The sequence below is a fragment of the Schistocerca cancellata genome, chromosome 9, assembly GCF_023864275.1.
Source record: "Schistocerca cancellata isolate TAMUIC-IGC-003103 chromosome 9, iqSchCanc2.1, whole genome shotgun sequence".
NCBI lineage: Eukaryota > Metazoa > Arthropoda > Insecta > Orthoptera > Acrididae > Schistocerca > Schistocerca cancellata.
Window position 1 is genome coordinate 68,951,712 of NC_064634.1, and position 23,517 is coordinate 68,975,228.

Below are 23,517 nucleotides of genomic sequence, written 5' to 3' on the forward strand. Positions count from 1 at the left end.
ATTTAGTCTCTAAGTAAATTTGGGTAGAGCTAACTACCACTGGTTTTGATTATTCATTAATATGTTGATCTCATAAATGTGTTTTTCTATAGATGTGAGTATCGAGTTTAATCATTGTTTCTGTTCGATCCCGTCTCATATATTAAGCTGTATGCTTCTAATTTATATCCTGGAAGCTATTAGCAATCAGCTTAAAATTATCAACATATTACTCCAGTCAGATAGTTTTAGTGAGAGTGAGATGTTTATTTTGCAAATCCCCACGTTAAGAGGGTCGTAATTTTCGCGTCATCCCTTTATCTTTGTACAGAAGCACATAGAAGTAAGTTCTTAAAGAGTTGACCTGCCCATAATTAGTTTTAGAGGTTTCAGGGAAATTCATCATCGCAGGGCTTTGCGACATGTGCAGCTAGACAGTTATTGATCTAAGCCATGTGACATTGTAACGACTCATACGCTTTCCGCCTTTCATCTCGGGTAGCAATTACGTTCGTAGAGTTCTAAAAATGGAAATCATTGCTTCAGCTACTAACCTCGGCCTGAGATAATGGCAAGCCACAGATAAGATACAGATACAGATATTGTACATCTCCACCAGCTTATTTACTTTCCTCCGTTCCACAGTGGATGACAAGGAGTATTAATTAGTGCCCTTCCTTCCTCCCAAACTGAAGAGCGAGCACGTGATTCACCACGCTGTCTACACTTCTATATCACAAGAAGCAACTACAGGGTGTTTAACAAAGTTATAACGACCTCTGCAGCGCGCTTTATTAACCAGCGGTAACAATGTGTGCACACATATTTATTTTCCACAAAGTGCACTGGTAAGTTATAGAATTGGTAAGCAGGGCACATGGGCTGCTGGAGTGAAATGCTGACCCCATTTGAGGCCGGCCGCGGTGGTCTAGCGGTTCTGGCGCTGCAGTCCGGAACCGCGGGACTGCTACGGTCGCAGGTTCGAATCCTGCCTCGGGCATGGATGTGTGTGATGTCCTTAGGTTAGTTAGGTTTAAGTAGTTCTAAGTTCTAGGGGACTTATGACCTAAGATGTTGAGTCCCATAGTGCTCAGAGCCATTTGAACCAACCCCATTTGAGGATACCAAAATTTATTTTCTCCACGTTAATTAAAACAGAGCACTGGTAACAACACACTGATTAATTATCATTTGCACAGTGTGGTGATCTACACTGATTATTAAGTTGTATAAAAGCAATGAGAATAATTAAAAAAAATTTAAAAGAAAAACAGCCTTATGACTCCAACGTTAAATTGTTGTTGTTGTGGTCTTCAGTCCTGAGACTGGTTTGATGTAGCTCTCCATGCTACTCTATCCTGTGCAAGCTTCTTCATCTCCTAGTACCTACTGCAGCCTACATCCTTCTGAATCTGCTTAGTGTATTCATCTCTTGGTCTCCCTCTACGATTTTTACCCTCCACGCTGACCTCCAGTACTAAATTGGTGATCCCCTGACGCCTCAGAACATGTCCTACCAACCGATCCCTTCTTCTAGTCAAGTTGTGCCACAAACTCCTCTTCTCCCCAATTCTATTCAGTACCTCCTCATTAGTTATATGATCTACCCAGCTAATCATCAGCATTCTCCTGTAGCACCACATTTCGAAAGCTTCTATTCTCTTCTTGTCCAAACTATTTATCGTCCATGTTTCACTTCCATACATGACTACACTCCATGCAAATACTTTCAGAAACGACTTCCTGACACTTAAATCAATACTCGATGTTAACAAATTTATCTTCTTCAGAAACGCTTTCCTTGCCATTGCCAGTCTACATTTTATATCCTCTCTACTTTGACCATCATCAGTTATTTTGCTCCCCAAATACCAAAACTCATTTACTACTTGAAGTGTCTCATTTGCTAATCTAACTCCCTCAGCATCACCCGATTAATTCTACTTCATTCCATCATCCTCGTTTTGCTTTTGTTGATGTTCATCTTATATCCTCCTTTCAAGACACTATCCATTCCGTTCAACTGCTCTTCCAAGTCCTTTGCTGTCTCTGACAGAATTACAATGTCATCGGCGAACCTCAAAGTTTTTATTTCTTCTCCATGGATTTTAATACCTACTCCGTACTTTTCTTTCGTTTCCTTTACTGCTTGCTCAATATACAGATTGAATAGCATCGGGGAGTGGCTACAACCCTGTCCCACTCCCTTCCCAACCACTGCTTCCCTTTCATGTCACTTTAAATTTAAAAAAAATTGCTTTACACAAATATAACTTTAACGTAACTGCAGATCTAAGCTCACTAGTTGTGAAATTAAGTCAGTTATCAGGCTTTGCGATTATGAAAAATGAAAAAATTATAAAAGCTATTATGTTTAGAAAACACTCAAATAGCAAGATCTCAAATACGTCAATTAACTATTATGGAAAACATTCGGCGATATGATATGATAGCACCTTCTCGACGCCTGGCGTTCACATCGGCCACGCGTCTGTGACACACACACAGTGTGCGAGGCGCAGCAGCACGCAACGTGACAGACTCAGTTACGCAGGTGAGGTCATTTGGAAACCTGCAGAACACGGTGGTGCCTTTTGTGCTACGTAGTGGTCTCTGTATTTCTTGATTATCTTCATAAATTCGCTTGAACAGCGCCCCAAAAGATTCATTTTTGTGGTGCTATGCTGAATATGATTTAGGACACACAAACAGACGCTACGAAAGAGAGAGCCGCGTCTATAGTAGGAACAGTAGCGATTAACTGCAAAACTCTAGCTATTTTGATAGTATTGTTAATGACGAATACCGGCACGCCGCTTGCGCATTTGTGTAGGGAGAAGGAAGTTTCAGTATCATATTCAAAACGGGATACCATATATCAGGGGTCTCCAAACGTTTTAGTCTGCGAGCCACATTGATTCCTCCACGAAGTCATAAGGGCCAAGATATACCTATTGGGATTAAAGAACCCTAGCACTCCACGATCACCGTAATGTAAGGCTAGAGGAAAGAGAAAATCGCAAAAATCTAAGGTTGTGGGAGTAGCTAGCACTGAAACGAAATACGATTTTTATTTAATTACATAATTTTGATTGGTGGACGTACCTGACCGAATTTCTGGCATATTTTATTCTGGCAAATTTCAGCGACAAAAAAGTATGTCGCTGCACATTCTTCACGAAAGCGTCCTGCAAAGCTAACGAAACCTCAAAATCATTGTTAGCAACACTATTAGTATAAGACGTAACAGAGGTAGAGTATGTCAACGCATTGTTATTTCAAGCAGCGCAACAATTAAGATTAGTTATGTAGTCTTGTAGCGAGTAGCAGAGCCAGAGCATATATTTGATAGTTACGTGATTGTGTCTATGTATGGAGTGTCTCACGACTTTTTTAGTGTTTTATGCGCTGTGCTTAGTAGGTGTGGGACAATTCAAAGTTTGAATTCGAAGAGACAAGGAAAATCTGAAAATCGAAATACGTAAAGAAAGTGAAACTTTGCTTAAGAAGCATCTTCCATAATGGCTGATTACTAAGGATAGTCGCCGAAGTGGCGTCCATTTGAAAGACTTGCACCAGACTCGTGAGTAGAATAAAACGCAAATAATTTTTTTACTTAAAATGTTTTTGCCAAACTAGTCTGTTAACCTATTTTTTTTTCACCATCGCGCGGAGAATGGTCTATGGTCTGAAACTTCCTGGCAGATTAAAACTGTGTCCCCGACCGAGACTCGAACTCGGGACCTTTGCCTTTCGCGGGCAAGTGCTCTACCATCTGAGCTACCGAAGCACGACTCACGCCCGGTACTCACAGCTTTACTTCTGCCAGTATCTCGTCTCCTACCTTCCAAACTTTACAGAAGCTCTCCTGCGGACCTTGCAGAACTAGCACTCCTGAAAGAAAGGATATAGTGGAGACATGGCTTAGCCACAGCCTGGGGGATGTTTCCAGAATGAGATTTTCACTCTGCAGCGGAGTGTGCGCTGATATGAAACTTCCTGGCAGATTAAAACTGTGTGCCCAACCGAGACTCGAACTCGGGACCTTTGCCTTTCGCGGGCAAGTGCTCTTGCCCGCGAAAGGCAAAGGTCCCGAGTTCGAGTCTCGGTTGGGCACACAGTTTTAATCTGCCAGGAAGTTTCATATCAGCGCACACTCAAATGCAGAGTGAAAATCTCATTCCGGTCTATGGTCTGTCTGCTTATTGTGGATAGCCACAAGTTTAACCATGACCTTCCGCCTTGTAAAGACACAGCTCCGACAATGTCGCAGTGTATTGGTCACGATGGGCCTCGAAACTCAACTGTGGAAGTATAGGCACCACCTCAAATATTTGGCGGGCCGGAAACCAGGGATGACCGGCCAGCTGACGCGGGTCGGTTTGCCAGCCTTCGCGGGGCGGTTTCGGCCCGCGGGCCGTAGTTTGGAGACCCCTGCCATATACCATAAGAAAGCTTGAAAATTATCTCACATCACTTAATAGTCCTTAGTTCTGCTCCCAGGTGTGTGCGAAATTTTGCTTACATAAACCAAGTGAATGTGTGTACAAAAATGGTTCAAATGGCTCTGAGCACTATGGGACTTAACTTCTGAGGTCATCAGTTCCCTAGAACTTAGAACTACTTAAGCCTAACTAACCTAAGGACATCGCACACACCCATGCCCGAGGCAGGATGCGAACCTGCGACCGTAGTGGTCGCGCGGTTCCAGACTGTAGCACCTAGAACCGCTCGCCCAGACAGGCCCGCAATGTATGTACATCTTCTGTCGACCATAGTAAGTGAACCTTTTTGAACAAAAAAAAATTGCAGAAATGTTTGTGAAATTTTCTAGAATTTCTGAAGAGGTTATACTCTCGAATTTATACAACAATCTCTATATGACCAAAATCTTTCGTATAACAATATGCGTTAATAACAAAAATTTCGGACCTTTAATTGTCGAACCTGTGTAAAGGGGGATTCAAAAGTTAGTCCGAACTCGAAAGAGGCGAAGAAATCCATCAACGTTAGATGTCTTTCACACGAGATCTTGTTGGAGCCTACCAGCAGGCTATTAAATTTCTCCATACGTTAACAGTCAACAGGAAACACATCTTACGGTCCCGTTGTCCTCTAGACCAAAGTTGAAATGACATGGAGGTTTTATAAAAACGAAATCACAACAAGAAACACTGTGTTAACAACTCATTTGCTGCTTCATGATGACTAATCTAAACAGCAGTCGCCTTTTCTAAATTAAAAGCCCACCTGTGCTTCTGATTCATAAAAAGATATTTGATGCGCATGCCAGAGCTGGAAAATTATTCCCGCTGATAGCTTTTTCCGCAGGGACTGGCATTTTGACAACAATGGGGTCACCATGAGTCGAGACATTTCTATAGCGCACCTGTCGCTACTCAGGGTGAGTCGTCGCAAACGCCCATCAGTGACTCCCTGACAATCATAGCCTCTTAAACAAACGCAATCTGCTTTAAGATCTTATCAACGTTCTGATGCAATATGGTCACTTGTTTCGAGACGCCTGTCTGTAGCAGATAAGGAGACAGCGTAAGCAGTTCCATGTAGTTCAAATGGCTCTGAGCACTATGGGACTTAACAAAAATGGTTCAAATGGCTCTGAGCACTATGGGACTTAACATCTATGGTCATCAGTCCCCTAGAACTTAGAACTACTTAAACCTAACTAACCTAAGGACAGCACACAACACCCAGCCATCACGAGGCAGAGAAAATCCCTGACCCCGCCGGGAATCGAACCCGGGAACCCGGGCGTGGGAAGCGAGAACGCTACCGCACGACCACGAGATGCGGGCACTATGGGACTTAACATCGGAGGTCATCAGTCCCCTAGAACTTAGAACTACTTAAACCTAAATAACCTAAGGACATCACACACATTCATGCCCGAGGCACGATTCGAACCTGCGACCGTAGCAGTCGCGCGGTTCCGGACTGAAGCGCCTAGAACCGCTCGGCCACCGGGCCGGCAGTTCCATATAGTCTACGAAGAGAAAAGATTAGATATTCGGATTGTTGAATCGTACCCAAGGGTGCTAGATCAGTAGTTATTGCAAAGCAATGGAGTATGAATTTCAAAGTGCGCTATGAAAACATAGGATAGAGGCGCAGCTTTCATCTGGCCATGAGCACCCTCAACTCTCCAGGCAATGCTTACACTTGAGGCAAATGATGTGCTCTCGACCAGCTAAATCACTGGATCTCTGCTGTGGCTTCGAAATTTTTTATCGTTCGGGGATCTTTTCCTGAGTGAAGCCTAGAGAAAAGTACCACACTAGTCTACAAAAGAAAGGCACACACACACACACAGACACACACACACACACACACACACACACACACACACACACACACACACATATATATATATATATATATATATATGTGTGTGTGTGTGTGTGTGTGTGTGTGTGTGTGTGTGTGTTTATTTGCCATTCAGCATGTTTACCATGCAAATGGGTTCGTAAAAATACATTTTACATACTCATAAAAGTACAGTTACTTGTTACTAATTTTACTTATACATTATGCATAGACACACATAAAAAAAAATTGCATCACTTCGGTTTCGAGAGCTCCGGAACCTGTACAGAAAATGTACAGAAATGTAGGGTCCCCCTGAATAGGTCAGGCGTGCACTACACGCAGGAAGCGGCTGCAAGGGTAGCGGAGTACGTGTGGAGTGCACATGTGGGTTTTTTAGGTTAGAGAATTCCCTCCCTAGGCCCGACAAGACGCCTCCTGAGACGCGGCAAGGTAGGAGTAGGCAAAATGCAACAGGGAATAACAATATTAATGTGCTAATAGTAAACTGCAGGAGCGTCTATAGAAAGGTCCCAGAACTACTCTTCTTAATAAACGGTCACAATGCCCACATAGTACTAGGGACAGAAAGTTGGCTGAAACCAGATGTAAACAGTAATGAAATTCAAACTCAGATTGGAATGTATACCGCAGAGACAGGCTGGACAGTGAAGGGGGCGGCGCGTTTATAGCGAAATATTTCGAGTAGATTTTTCCACCACGTTATAGTTCTGGGTGGAGATTTTAAGTTGCCGGATATAGTCTGGGAGACTCAAACATTCATAACGGGTGGCAGGGACAAGGAATCCAGTGAATTTTTTTAAAGTGCTTTATCTGACAACTGCCATGAGCAGTTAAATAGAGAACCGACTCGTGGCGATAACATATTAGGCCTTCTGGCGACAAACAGACCCGAGCTATTTGAAACAGTTAACGCAGAACAGGGAATCAGCGATCATAAAGCGGTTACTGCATCGATGATTACAGCCGTAAATAGAAATATTAAAAAAGGTAGGAAGATTTTTCTGTTTAGCAAAAGTTACAAAAAGCGGATTTCAGAGTACCTGATGGCTCAACACAAATGCTTTGTCTCAAGTACAGATAGTGTTGAGGATCAGTGGACAAAGTTCAAAACCATCGTACAATATGCGTTAGATGCGTATGTGCCAAGCAAGATCGTAAGAGATGGAAAAGAGCCACCGTGGTACAACAACCGAGTTAGAAAACTGCTGCGGAAGCAAAGAGAACTTCACAGCAAACATAAACGTAGCCAAAGCCTTGCAGACAAACGAAAATTACACGAAGCGAAATGTAGTGTGAGGAGGGCTATGCGAGACGCGTTCAATGAATTCGAAAGTAAAGTTCTATGTACTGACTTGGCAGAAAATCCTAAGAAATTTTGGTCTTATGTCAAAGCGGTAGGTGGATCAAAACAAAATGTCCAGACACTCTGTGACCAAAATGGTACTGAAACAGAGGATGACAGACTAAATGCCGAAATACTAAATGTCTTTTTCCAAAGCTGTTTCACAGAGGAAGACTGCACTGTAGTTCCTTCTCTAGATTGTCGCACAGATGACAAAATGGTAGATATCGAAATAGACGACAGAGGGATAGAGAAACAATTAAAATCGCTCAAAAGAGGAAAGGCCGCTGGACCTGATGGGACACTAGTTCGATTTTACACAGTGTATGCGAAGCCACTTGCCCCCCTTGTTGCCGGCCGCGGTGGTCTAGCGGTTCTGGCGCTGCAGTCCGGAACCGCGGGACTGCTACGGTCGCAGGTTCGAATCCTGCCTCGGGCATGGGTGTGTGTGATGTCCTTAGGTTAGTTAGGTTTAAGTAGTTCTAAGTTCTAGGGGACTTATGACCTAAGATGTTGAGTCCTATAGTGCTCAGAGCCATTTGAACCATTTGAACCCCCCTTGTTGCAGCGGTGTACCGTAGGTCTCTAGAAGAGTGTAGCGTTCCAAAGGATTGGAAAATGGCACAGTTCATCCCCGTTTTCAAGAAGGGACGTCGAACAGATGTTCAGAACTATAGACCTAAATCTCTAACGTCTATCAGTTGTAGAATTTTGAAACACGTATTATGTTCGAGTATAATGACTTTTCTGGAGACTAGAAATCTACTCTGTAGGAATCAGCATGGGTTTCGAAAAAGACGATCGTGTGAAACCCAGCTCGCGCTATTCGTCCACGAGACTCAGAGGGCCATAGACACGGGTTCACTGGTAGATGCCGTGTTTCTTGACTTCCGCAAGGCGTTCGATACAGTCCCCGACAGTCGTTTAATGAACAAAGTAAGAGAATATGGACTATCAGACCAATTGTGTGATTGGATTGAAGAGTTACTAGATAACAGAACTCAGCATGTCATTCTCAATGGAGAGAAGTCTTCCGAAGTAAGCCGGCCGGAGTGGCCGTGCGGTTCTAGGCGCTACAGTCCGGAACCGCTAGTCCCCTACGGTCGCAGGTTAGAATCCTGCCTCGGGCATGGATGTGTGTGATGTCCTTAGGTTAGTTAGGTTTAAGTAGTTCTAAGTTCTAGGGGACTGATGACCTCAGACGTTGAGTCCCATAGTGCTCAGAGCCATTTGAACCATTTGAACCATTTCTTCCGAAGTAAGAGTGATTTCAGGTGTGCCGCAGGGGAGTGTCGTAGAACCGTTGCTATTCACAGAATACATAAATGACCTTGTGGATGACATCGGAAGTTCACTGAGGCTTTTTGCGGATGATGCTGTGGTATATCGAGAGGTTGTAACAATGGAAAATTGTACTGAAATGCAGGAGGATCTGCAGCGAATTGACGCATGGTGCAGAGAATGGCAATTGAATCTCAATGTAGACAAGTGTAATTTGCTGCGAATACGTATAAAGAAAAATCCCTTATCATTTAGCTACAATATAGCAGGTCAGCAACTGGAAGCAGTTAATTCCAAACATTATCTGAGAGTACGCATTAGGAGTGATTTAAAATGGAATGATCACATAAAGTTGATCGTCGGTAAAGCAAATGCCAGACTGAGATTCATTGAAAGAATCCTAAGGAAATGCAATCCGAAAACAAAGGAAGTAGGTTACAGTAGGCTTGTTCGCCCACTGCTTGAATACTGCTCAGCAGTGTGGGATCCGTACCAGATAGGGTTGATAGAAGAGATAGAGAAGATCCAACGGAGAACATCGCGCTTCGTTACAGGATATTTAGTAATCGCGAAAGCGTTACGGAGATGATGAATAAACTCCAGTGGAAGACTCTGCAGGAGAGACGCTCAGTAGCTCGGTACGGGCTTTTGTTGAAGTTTCGAGAACATACCTTCACCGAGGTGTCAAGCAGTATATTGCTCCCTCCTACCTATATCTCGCGAAGAGACCATGAGGATAAAATCAGAGCGATTAGAGCCCACACAGAGGCATACCGAAAATCTTTCTTTCCACGAACAATACGAGACTGGAATAGAATGGAGAACGGATAGAGGTACTCTACATCTACATCTACATCTACATTTATACTCCGCAAGCCACCCAACGGTGTGTGGCGGAGGGCACTTTACGTGCCACTGTCATTACCTCCCTTTCCTGTTCCAGTCGCGTATGGTTCGCGGGAAAAACGACTGTCTGAAAGCCTCCGTGCGCGCTCTAATCTCTCTAATTTTACACTCGTGATCTCCTCGGGAGGTATACGTAGGGGGAAGCAATATATTCGATGCCTCATCCAGAAACGCACCCTCTCGAAACCTGGCGAGCAAGCTACACCGCGATGCAGAGCGCCTCTCTTGCAGAGTCTGCCGCTTGAGTTTGTTAAACATCTCCGTAACGCTATCACGGTTACCAAATAACCCTGTGACGAAACGCGCCGCTCTTCTTCGGATCTTCTCTATCTCCTCCGTCAACCCGATCTGGTACGGATCCCACACTGATGAGCAATACTCAAGTATAGGTCCTACGAGTGTTTTGTAAGCCACCTCCTTTGTTGATGGACTATATTTTCTAAGGACTCTCCCAATGAATCTCAACCTGGTACCCGCCTTACCAACAATTAATTTTATATGATCATTCCACTTCAAATCGTTCCGCACGCATACTCCCAGATATTTTACAGAAGTAACTGCTACCAGTGTTTGTTCCACTATAATATAATCATACAATAAAGGATCCTTCTTTCTATGTATTCGCAATACATTACATTTGTCTATGTTAAGGGTCAGTTGCCACTCCCTGCACCAAGTGCCTATCCGCTGCAGATCTTCCTGCATTTCGCTACAATTTTCTAATTCTGCAACTTCTCTGTATATTACAGCATCATCCGCGAAAAGCCGCATGGAATTTCCGACACTATCTACTAGGTCATTTATATATATTGTGAAAAGCAATGGTCCCATAACACTCCCCTGTGGCACGCCAGAGGTTACTTTAACGTCTGTAGACGTCTCTCCATTGATAACAACATGCTGTGTTCTGTTTGCTAAAAACTCTTCAATCCAGCCACACAGCTGGTCTGATATTCCGTAGGCTCTTACTTTGTTTATCAGGTGACAGTGCGGAACTGTATCGAACGCCTTCCGGAAGTCAAGAAAAATAGCATCTACCTGGGAGGCTGTATCTAATATTTTCTGGGTCTCATGAACAAATAAAGCGAGTTGGGTCTCACACGATCGCTGTTTCCGGAATCCATGTTGATTCCTACATAGTAGATTCTGGGTTTGCAAAAACGACATGATACTAGAGCAAAAAACATGTTCTAAAATTCTACAACAGATCGACGTCAGAGATATAGGTCTATAGTTTTGCGCATCTGCTCGACGACCCTTCTTGAAGACTGGGACTACCTGTGCTCTTTTCCAATCATTTGGAACCTTCCGTTCCTCTAGAGACTTGCGGTACACGGCTGTTAGAAGGGGGGCAAGTTCTTTCGCGTACTCTGTGTAGAATCGAATTGGTGTCCCGTCAGGTCGAGTGGACTTTCCTCTGTTGAGTGATTCCAGTTGCTTTTCTATTCCTTGGACACTTATTTCGATGTCAGCCATTTTTTCGTTTGTGCGAGGATTTAGAGAAGGAACTGCAGTGCGGTTCTCCTCTGTGAAACAGCTTTGGAAAAAGGTGTTTAGTATTTCAGCTTTACGCGTGTCATCCTCTGTTTCAATGCCTTCATCATCCCGGAGTGTCTGGATATGCTGTTTCGAGCTACTTACTGTTTTAACGTAAGACCAGAACTTCCTAGGATTTTCTGTCAAGTCGGTACATAGAATTTTACTTTCGAATTCACTGAACGCTTCACGCATAGCCCTCGTTACGCTAACTTTAACATCGTTTAGCTTCTGTTTGTCTGAGAGGTTTTGGCTGCGTTTAAACTTGCAGTAAAGCTCTCTTTGCTTTCGCAGTACTTTCCTAACTTTGTTGTTGTGCCACGGTGGGTTTTTCCCGTCCCTCACAGTTTTACTCGGCACGTACCTGTCTAAAACGCATTTTACGATTGCCTTGAACTTTTTCCATAAACACTCAACATTGTCAGTGTCGGAACAGAAATTTTCGTTTTGATCTGTTAGGTAGTCTGAAATCTGCCTTCTATTACTCTTGCTAAACAGATAAACCTTCCTCCCTTTTTTTATATTCCTATTAACTTCCATATTCAGGGATGCTGCAACGGTACCCTCCGCCAAACACCGTCAGGTGGCCTGCAGGGTACGGATGTAGATGTAGATTGGAATAGAGATCAACATAAACATTATTTTCGCCCTTTTTATTGCTCATGAAAACCACGTATTGCATGTTGTACGACTATACAGCGAGACCTTCACAGGTGGTGCTCCAGACTGCTGTACACATCGGTACCTCTGATACCAGTAGCACGTCCTCTTGCATTGATGCATGCCTGTATTCGCCGTAGCATACTATCCACAAGTTCATCAAGGCACTGTTGGTCCGCACTGTCCCACTCCTCAACGGCGATTCGGCGTAGATCCCTCAGAGTGGTTGGTGGGGTCACAGCCCTCTTCAATCTATCCCAGGCATGTTCGATAGGGATTATATCTGGACAACATGCTGGCCACTCTAGTCGAGCGATGTCATTATCCTGAAGGAAGTCATTCACTAGATGTGGAGGATGGGGGCGCGAATTGTCGTCCATGAAGACGAATGCCTCGCCAATATGCGGCCGATATGGCTGCACTATCGGTCGAGGATGGGATTCACGTATCGTACAGCCGTTACGGCGCGTTCCATGACCACCAGCGGCGTACGTCAGCCCCAGATAATGCCACCCCAAAACAGCAGGGAACCCCCACCTTGCTGCACTCGCTGGACAGGGTATCTAAGGCGTTCAGCCTGACCGGGTTGGCTCCAGACACGTCTCTGACAATTGTCTCGTTGAAGGCATATGCGACACTCATCGGTGAAGATAGCGTGATGCCAATCCTGAGCAGTCCATTCTGCATGTCGTTGGGCCCATCCGTACTGCGCTGCATGGTGTTGTGGTTGCAAAGATGGATCTCGCCAAGGACGTCGGGAGTGAACTTGCGCATCATGCAGCCTATTGCGCACGGTTTGAGTCGTAAGACGATGTCCTGTGGCTGCACCAAAAGCATTATTCAACATGGTGGCGTTGCCGTCAGGGTTCCTCCGAGCCCTAATCCGTAGGTAGCGGTCATCCACTGCAGTAGTAGCCCTTGGGCGGCCTGAGCGTGGCATGTCATCGACAGTTCCAGCCTCTCTGTATCTCCTCCATGTCCGAACAACAAACCGAGCGAGGTGGCGCAGTGGTTAGCACACTGGACTCGCATTCGGGAGGACGATGGTTCAATCCCGTCTCCAGCCATCCTGATTTAGGTTTTCAGTGATTTCCCTAAATCGTTTCAGGCAAATGCCGGGATGGTTCCTTTGAAAGGGCACGGCCGATTTCCTTCCCAATCCTTCCCTAACCCGAGCTTGCGCTCCGTCTCTAATGACCTCGTTGTCGACGGGACGTTGAACACTAACCACCACCCCCATCCGAACAACATCGCTTTGGTTCACTCGGAGACGCCTGGACTCTTCCCTTGTTGAGAGCCCTTCCTGGCACAGAGTAACAATGCGGACGCAATCGAACCGCGGTATTGACCGTCTAGGCATGGTTGAACTACAGACAACACGCGCCGTGTACCTCCTTCCTGGTGGAATGACTGGAACTGCTTATGCGTGCTTGTTTACATCTTTGAGAGGGTTTAGTAACACCTCTGAACAGTCAATGGGACTATGTCTGTGCTGCAATATCCACAATCAACGTCTAACTTCAGGTGTTCTGGGAACCGGGGTGATGCAAAACTTTTTTTTTATGTTTATATATACATACATCTTTTAGTAGCTAGTAATTTTTACATTTTACACACATCAAAGGGACTATGTCTGTGCTGCAATATCCACAATCAACGTCTAACTTCAGGTGTTCTGGGAACCGGGGTGATGCAAAACTTTTTTTGATGTTTGTATATACATACATCTTTTAGAAGCTAGTAATTTTTACATTTTACACAAATCATTTTACATATACGCATAGATACATAAACTTCTTACTAATCAGAAGATTTCAGTTATCATCGTTATGTAGTTTACATTCAAGAATTAATTATGCAGTTTTACACATTTATTTAATGATAGTTACACTATTTCAGTGTTTATTTACTTCAAGAATTAATTTCTTAAAGACTCGACAGAGTCAGCTTCTGGCTCTGAAAGAACACGTACGGAACCTCATTTCGGTTGGACTATTAACTCCCACCGCCGCTACTCCAAAACCGCACATCCCTACGATTTTCTGTCCCGCCAGTATATTGAAAGATCTAGACTGCGGGCATTAAACGATAGGTTGTTAATGCAAACAGGTTTATACAATATTTAATGAAAACCAGTAATTTTGCAGTGACGTCTTCAAATTTAAAGATATTTATTTCTAAATGGTCACAGGGGAAGCTTACTGCATAGGAAGTACACTTTACTTTTGAAGTACAGCTTTCTTCCGCCAGTCGCTGCCGGCCATAAACACATCGAAAATTACCAGTACCTACAAAGGCATGTGTTGAATTTCGGGGAAACTTTACACAACATGCTTTCTGAGTACTCTTCAGGCATTTTGTTTAACGTACAAGCCTTCTACAGCGGCTCTAAAATGAACGCAGAAGAAGCTCTGACGTTATCGCAATGCCCTCAGCATGGAGGACAGGTGGAGCGATTAGCTGTGTGTCTGAAAACGTGGCGATTGGCACAAAATCCTACTTTCTTCGCTATAGTTTCCCTTTCGTAACATAAGTAACGAGTTTCTTATAAAAAGTTGCCTTTTAAGAGTGACATACATTGCCTGGAAAAAGGAAAAGTATCCAGGAGGAGACTACACTACTGGCCATTAAAATTGCTACACCACGAAGATGACGTGCTACAGACGCGAAATTTAACCGACAGGAAGAAGATGCTGTGATATGCAAATGATTAGCTTTTCAGAGCATTCACACAAGGATGGCGCCGGTGGCGACACCTACAACGTGGTGACATGAGGAAAGTTTCCAACCGATTTCTCATACACAAACAGCAGCTGACCGGCGTTGCCTGGTGAAACGTTGTTGTGATGCCTCGTGTAACAAGGAGAAATGCGTACTATCACGTTTCCGACTTTGATAAAGGCCTGAGTGTATCCTATCGCGATTGCGGTTTATCGTATCGCGACATTGCTGCTCACGTTGGTCGATATCCAATGACTGTTAGCAGAATATGGAATCGGTGGGTTCAGGAGGGTAATACGGAACGCCGTGCTGGATCCCAACGGCCTCGTATCACTAGCAGTCGAGATGACAGTCATCTTCTCTCTGGCGTATTACCCGGCGTGATGGTATGGCGTGCCATTGGCTACACGTCTCGGTCACCTCTTGTTCGCATTGACGGCACTTTGAACAGTGGACGTTACATTTCAGATGTGTTACGACCCGTGGCTCTACCCTTCATTCGATCTCTGTGAAAGCCTACATTTCAGCAGGATAATGCACGACCGCATGTCGCAGGTCCTGAAGGGGCCTTACTGGATACAGAAAATGTTCGATTGCTGCCCTGGCCAGCACATTCTCCAGATCTCTCACCAATTGAAAACGGCTGGTCAATGGTGGCCGAGCAATTGGCTCGTCACAATACGGCAGTCACTACTCTTGATGAACTGTGGAATCGTGTTGAAGCCGCATGGGCAGCTGTACCTGTCTCTGGAATGATGTCTACTCCCGGGGCCTTTTTTCGACTCTGGTCTTTCAGTGCTCTGTCAAACTCTTCACGCAGAATCATATCTCCCATTTCATCTTCATCTACATCCTCTTCCATTTCCATAATATTGTCCTCAAGTACATCGCCCTTGTACAGACCCTCTATATACTCCTTCCACGTTTCTGCTTTCCCTTCTTTGCTTAGAACTTGGTTTCCATATGAGCTCTTGATATTCATACCAATGGTTCTCTTTTCTCCAAAGGTCTCTTTGATTTTTCTGTAGGCAGTATCTGTCTTACCCCTCATGAGATAAGCCTCTACGTCCTTGCATGTGTCCTCTAGCCATCCCTGCTTAGCCATTTTACACTTCCTGTCGATCTCATTTTTGAGACGTTTGTATTCCTTTTTGCCTGCTTCACTTGCTGCATTTTTGTATTTTCTCCTTTCATCAATTAATTTCAGTATCTCTTCTGTTACCCAAGGATTTCTACTAGCATAGTGACGTCAAAAAACTGGAAACGTTTCACATTATAACTGTTTACAGCGCCATATTTTCATCTGGTGGCAGAAAGTGGAACTATTATTTTTTTCTGCGTACATACCTACGAGATCTCAGCATCCTGCAATGTATGCAGCCCTCAGAACACCGTCAGTTTATAACCACACGGTAGATATTGTATGGTAATTTGTAACCATATATTGGCAGCTACGGACTGCTTCCCTCCAGACTCTAGAGGATAAAAGGACAAGTGGCAAAACACTTACCGTTGATGGTGTTGTTGAGATCGGTTATCTCCGCGACGGCTTCGTACGTGATACCGCCATGCTTGGCGGCCACCTCCCTCATGTGGTGTCGACCGCGCTGCTGCAGCTCCTGGTTGAGGGCCAGCTCGTACAGTGTAAACATCATGGTCGAGTCGGAGATCTCGAAGCCGGCCGACAGGAAGGTCAGCACCTGAGCCACCGCGTCTTTCTGGTCGAATGCTCGCCACAAAAGAAAACGTGGGTTACACATTTCCACTACCTCCCACTGAACAACTTACTGCATTTGCTTTACGGGTAGTGAGCCATCGCAATAGCCAACAACCGTCCTTCACCAACATTACCAACTCGTATAAAATGCCGAGTGAGGTGACGAAGTTGTTAGCGCATGGGAGTCACGTTCGCAATGACGTCAGTTGAAATCCACATAGAGCCGCCCAGATTTCGTTTTTCCAGGGTTTTCCAAAACCGCTCAAGGTAAATGGCTCTGTGATTTCTCCAATAAGGACGGCTGCTTTCTTTTCTCGGAATATATGGCGATCCACAGGAATTAGTACATTTTCATTTGACAGTTACGAGTTTTAGCGCATAATTACACCAAACTTATGGATAACTCTTCTACACGCATCTCCAGTACTGAAAAGCCAAATGCAAGACCTCCTGCTCAACCTAAGTGCCAGATCTAAAGATATAAATACTGCGACTGCCCGAATAAATGTTAATCTATCTCGAATGGTGACATGGGCGAAGGACCTGTGGCTTAAACTAAATGCGAAAAAGTCACAAGTAATCTTAGTATCCTCCCACAAATTAATAAGTGCAGAATTCCGCGATCACTTGTCTCCCATACAACTTGACGGCATCCCAATAGCATACCAGAAAGCAGTGAACAACTTGGGTATAATTTTGGATAAGCGTTTAAATTTCACAGCAGAAAATTTTGTTGTCATATGCGGGGAGACTTCCGCTTGTCTCTATGCCCTCAAAAAGATCGGAACGTATATCCACAGTATGTGAAATAACTCGTTCTACCGAACCTTCACAATTGTGCTGTAATTCAGCAAGTTACAAGTGGTGGAAACACAAGATGGTTAGATCTAACCATAAATGCTGTGTGCGCTACAACATTTGTCAATTTTTAAAGTCCATGAAAAAAATTAAATATATATAATCCAAGGAACTTATCAGTAAATGTGTTAATTTCCTGTAAAGGATGGTACAAAATTTCAGTGCCGTATCTTCAAAATTGTGGATTTGGTGTGTCTATCGAATTATTTATTTAGAGGAAACGTTCATGATAAACACACATGAACGTCCCCCCTAAAGAAATAATTTGATAAATGGAGCAAAGAATCTCTGCTGGCCACTCAGTGGTAAAAGTACACCTGTGACAATATTACAGATTGGCAGGGAAGAGAAGAGATTTAAAGACACTCCTAAGGCACTTGAATTTCTGCTGGAAGATCGCACAAGGCTTTGGTCACGAGCCTGAGAGATGGCTGTCAGTGAGGGTCACTTCTGCTACACGTCTGGTCCAATATATTGGCTGTAGCCCCAAATGTAACAGCCACTTGCCGCCATCACTTACGCAGTGTGAAAGCAACAAGATGCTTTATCGTCAAAATTTGCTGCCTGGTAACGAAACACACCAACGATAACATACCCGACGAAGTGTCAATCTGCCAGTGTTCCATTTGTCTCACTGTAAAATAAATACTCAGGAAAGCGAGACTGAGATTATCAAAAAATCCAGCGAACACCGCTCTTCTTAAAGCTTAGTGTGTGGATGAAAGACAATAGATTTTTTTTTTCAAACACTTCACAGTAATGTGTTAAATACACTCCTGGAAATGGAAAAAAGAACACATTGACACCGGTGTGTCAGACCCACCATACTTGCTCCGGACACTGCGAGAGGGCTGTACAAGCAAAGATCACACGCACGGCACAGCGGACACACCAGGAACCGCGGTGTTGGCCGTCGAATGGCGCTAGCTGCGCAGCATTTGTGCACCGCCGCCGTCAGTGTCAGCCAGTTTGCCGTGGCATACGGAGCTCCATCGCAGTCTTTAACACTGGTAGCATGCCGCGACAGCGTGGACGTGAACCGTATGTGCAGTTGACGGACTTTGAGCGAGGGCGTATAGTGGGCATGCGGGAGGCCGGGTGGACGTACCGCCGAATTGCTCAACACGTGGGGCGTGAGGTCTCCACAGTACATCGATGTTGTCGCCAGTGGTCGGCGGAAGGTGCACGTGCCCGTCGGCCTGGGACCGGACCGCAGCGACGCACGGATGCACGCCAAGACCGTAGGATCCTACGCAGTACCGTAGGGGACCGCACCGCCACTTCCCAGCAAATTAGGGACACTGTTGCTCCTGGGGTATCGGCGAGGACCATTCGCAACCGTCTCCATGGAGCTGGGCTACGGTCCCGCACACCGTTAGGCCGTCTTCCGCTCACGCCCCAACATCGTGCAGCCCGCCTCCAGTGGTGTCGCGACAGGCGTGAATGGAGGGACGAATGGAGACGTGTCGTCTTCAGCGATGAGAGTCGCTTCTGCCTTGGTGCCAATGATGGTCGTATGCGTGTTTGGCGCCGTGCAGGTGAGCGCCACAATCAGGACTGCATACGACCGAGGCACACAGGGCCAACACCCGGCATCATGGTGTGGGGAGCGATCTCCTACACTGGCCGTACACCACTGGTGATCGTCGAGGGGACACTGAATAGTGCACGGTACATCCAAACCGTCATCGAACCCATCGTTCTATCATTCCTAGACCGGCAAGGGAACTTGCTGTTCCAACGTCCGCATGTATCCCGTGCCACCCAACGTGCTCTAGAAGGTGTAAGTCAACTACCCTGGCCAGCAAGATCTCCGGATCTGTCCCCCATTGAGCATGTTTGGGACTGGATGAAGCGTCGTCTCACGCGGTCTGCACGTCCAGCACGAACGCTGGTCCAACTGAGGCGCCAGGTGGAAATGGAATGGCAAGCCGTTCCACAGGACTACATCCAGCATCTCTACGATCGTCTCCATGGGAGAATAGCAGCCTGCATTGCTGCGAAAGGTGGATATACACTGTACTAGTGCCGACATTGTGCATGCTCTGTTGCCTGTGTCTATGTGCCTGTGGTTCTGTCAGTGTGATCATGTGATGTATCTGACCCCAGGAATGTGTCAATAAAGTTTCCCCTTCCTGGGACAATGAATTCACGGTGTTCTTATTTAAATTTCCAGGAGTGTAGCTTTGAAAAGTAAACTGTTATTATGGTTCAAACTAGATTATTCGTGTGGAAGTTATACCAGCTGAGGTATATTAATTATTTTTCTTGTTGCTAGCACACCTAACCTTTTTGTCTTTGAAGAGACTGAAAACGTCACAGTGAGGTGCATTATTCTAATTCGCGTAATCGCAACTTGATGCATAAAGGACTTATGTTTAATTACTGTAATAATCTCTGCAGTTTAGAAAGCATAATAAATCTATAACCGAAGGTGATTTGCGTACAGTGCTATTAACGGAGGACGCCAGATTAGATAACTTGCCAATGTGTGGCTGAAAAAAATTTCATAGCTATATATAGCAGGAAACTACTAGGTCACCAAAAGATCTTGCACGGCAAAGTCAGTGCATACCTACACATTAGTTTCTCAAGGCGCTAAACATGAATTTCCAACTTAGTTCTATTTATATAGGAGAAGTGGCACATTGTAGAGTGTGAGGAGAGTACGTACTGAATTCCTGCCCAGTCTCGTCCACCCGGCGCTTCGACTCATCACAGACGCGCATCAGCAGGTCGATAGTGTCTTCTCGCACAACGCCGTTTTTCTTGCGGTAGTCCATTGTCTGCAAACAGAGACAGAGAAAGCTATCAGAGAGCGGACATGATACAGCGACTATTCATGAAATACCAGCGGTCTGAAATACATTACTGGCCATTAAAATTGATACACCACGAGGATGACGTGCTACAGACGCGAAATTTAACCGACAGGAAGAAGATGCTGTGATATGCAAATGATTAGCTTTTCAGAGCATTCACACAAGGCTGGCGCCGGTGGCGACACCTACAACGTGCTAACATGAGGAAAGTTTCCAACCGATTTCTCATACACAAACAGCAGTTGAGCGGCGTTGCCTTTTGAAACGTTGTTGTGATGCCTCGTGTAAGGAGCAGAAATGCGTACCATCACGTTACCGACTATGATAAAGTTCGGATTGTAGCCTATCACGATTACGGTTTATCGTATCGCGACATTGCTGCTCGCGTTGGTCGATATCCAATGACTGTTAGCAGAATATGGAATCAGTGGGTTCAGGAGTGTAATACAGAACGCCGTGCTGGATCCCAACGGCCTCGTATCACTAGCAGTTCGAGTTGACAGGCATCTTATCCGCATGGCTCTAACGGATCGTGCAGCCACGTCTCGATCCCTGAGCCAACAGATGGGGACGTTTGCAAGATAACAACCATCTGCACGAACAGTTCAACGACGTTTGCAGCAGCACGGACTATCAGCTCGGAGACGGTGGCTGAGGTTACCCTTGACGCTGCATCACACACAGGAGCGCCTGCGATGGTGTACTCAACGACGAACCTGGGTGCACGAATGGCAAAACGTCAGTTTTTCGGATGAATCCATGTTCGGTTTACAGCACCATGATGGCCGCATCCGTGTTTGGCGACATCACGGTGAACACACACTGGAAGCGTGTATTCGTCATCGTCATAGTGGCTTATCACCCGGCGTGATGGTATGGGGTGCCATTGGTTACACGTCTCGGTCACCTCTTGTTTGCACTGATGGCACTTTGAACAGTGGACGTTACATTTCAGATGTGTTACGACCCGTGGCTCTACCCTTCATTCGATCGCTGCGAAACTCTACATTTCAGCAGAATAATGCACGATCGCATGTTGCAGGTCCTGTACGGGCCTTTCTGGATACAGAAAATGTTCGACTGCTGCCCTGGCCAGATCTCTCACCAACTGAAAACCCCTGGTCAATGGTGGCCGAGCAAATGACTCGTCACAATACGCCAGTCACTACGCTTGATGAACTGTGGTATCGTGTTGAAGTTGCATGGACAGTTGTACCTGTACACGCCATCCAAGCTCTGTTTGACTCAATGCCCAGGCGTATCAAGGTCGTTATTATGGCCAGAGGTGGTTGTTCTGGGTAGTGATTTCTCAGGATATATGCACCCAAACTGCGTGAAAATGTAATCAATATGTTAGTTCTAGTATAATATATACGTCCAATGAATACCCGTTTATCATCTACATTTCTTCTTGGTGTAGCAATTTTAATGGCCAGTAGTGTAATTCGTCCATTTTCAACGCTACAAGCAGGTAAAGACGTATTATGTAGACACAAGCAGCAGATCAGTTACTTTCTATTATTACTGCATACCATGAATGAACTGTTGTTAAGTTTTTAATTGAATACTCTTACGATAATTTCCTTCCTCTCTTATTATTTCATAGAAATGCCAGGCATATCTTTAAACATTCAAGCTAATGAAGCACTTTAATACATTGTTGCGTCATTTCCAATCTAGGGTTGGTGCCGTTCTACAACACAATGAATGGCCGGTGACAAAGGCGAGAAATTACCGGTATACCAGGTGGACACAAATGTTGCACACTGCACGAACACCCCTTTCTTAAACCACGACGTACAGTAACAGCGTCATTATTCTCTCAGCAGTGTTGTACCAATTCTTATGCCTTGTGTTTGTTGCTTGTTTCTGTCGGCATTCTTATTAAACTAGTGCTGATAGTTTTCTTTATTTTCCATAATAACGTGATATTTTAAATCAAATCATGTTTTATGAATAGAAATTACAGTCTTAAACATTACTGTTTGTCAGCAACCGTATACAATTTTTAAACATAAGAATCACACAACCCCGGTTGCAAATAACGGTTTGGTACATTGACCTAGGTTTCGACGCCTACTAAGTGTCTTCATCAAAATCAAATTCTGAGAAACCGTAAAATTACATTTCCAGAAAGCAATGGTCAGAATTTAGAAGAGGTATGCTCAAGTAAAAAATAAAATAAAATAAGTTCCAGCCTTTGACCCATATGCCTAGCTAGGAACAACGTGAGTTCCTAGTCCGCCTCTCGTGATATCTGGTGGTAAATTCGACAACAAACTGGGAGGGGGGGGGGGGGGGCAGGAGACTTTTGATCAGATAATGTTCGTGTACAGAAAGATTTAAAACGGAAAGACCACATAAAAGAAACCGTACGAAAGCGAAGTACCAGATGGATATTCGTCGGAAGAATCCTCAGGAACTGTAGTCCGTCCGCCAAGGACATAACATAATAAAACCGCAGTTCGAGCGATACTTGAATATTGTTCGTTTGTCTGGAACCCATGCCTGCAATGATTGATAGATGAAATACAGAAAATCCAAAGCAGAGCAGCACGTTTCGTTACATGTTTGTTTAGCAAGCGCGATAGCGTCACAGAGATGCTTCTCCAGCTTCAGTGGCAGACGATAAATGAGAATCGTTGTGGATGAAGCTGTTGTTTGCTGTTACAATTTCCAGAGCGTACGTTTCTAGATGAGTCAATCAATACATTTCTTCCTCCTACGTGTATCCCTCGAAAAGGCCATTAAAGTAACAGCAGAGAGATTAGAGATCTCACGTAGGCTTACCAGCGATCGTTCTTCCAGCACACCAGTGACTGTAACTGGAAAGATGGGAAAGTGATAGTGCACACAAAGTACCCTCCACCAGGCACCGTAAGGTGGCTTGCCGCGTTTAGATGCAGCTATAGTATGGGTAGTTTTGAGAGACGAAATAGTGAAGGTAGCAGAGGATCAAGGAGGTAAAAAGACGAAGGCTAATAGAAGTCCTTGGGTAACAGAAGAAATATTGAATTTAATTGATGTAAGGAGAAAATATAAAAGTGCAGTAAATGAAGCAGGCAAAAAGGAATACAAACGTCTCAAAAATGAGGTCGACAGGAAGAGCAAAATGGCTAAGCAGGCATGGCTAGAGGACAAATGTAAGGATGTAGAGGTTTATCTCACTAGGGGTAAGACAGATACTGCCTACAGGAAAATTAAAGAGACCTTTGGAGAAAAGAGAATCACTTGTATGAATATCAAGAGCTCAGATGGAAACCCAGTTCTAAGCAAAGAAGGGAAAGCAGAAAGGTGGAAGGAGTATATAGAGGGTCTATACAAGGGCGATGTTCTTAAGGACAATA

General features: G+C 44.7%; 1 protein-coding gene across 1 annotated transcript in view; it reads right to left on the reverse strand.

Moving 5' to 3' along the window:
* Nucleotides 1–4,279: 4,279 nt before the first annotated feature.
* LOC126101186 (cytochrome P450 6j1-like) overlaps nt 4,280–23,517 on the reverse strand; it is a 136,707-nt gene continuing 117,469 nt past the window's right edge. The window contains exons 9-11 of the mRNA XM_049911883.1: nt 20,023–20,134; nt 16,284–16,502; nt 4,280–4,413 (exon numbers count right to left, since the gene is read on the reverse strand). Coding sequence (XP_049767840.1) covers nt 4,280–4,413; nt 16,284–16,502; nt 20,023–20,134 — 465 coding nt within the window. The remainder of the gene's footprint in view (nt 4,414–16,283; nt 16,503–20,022; nt 20,135–23,517) is intronic.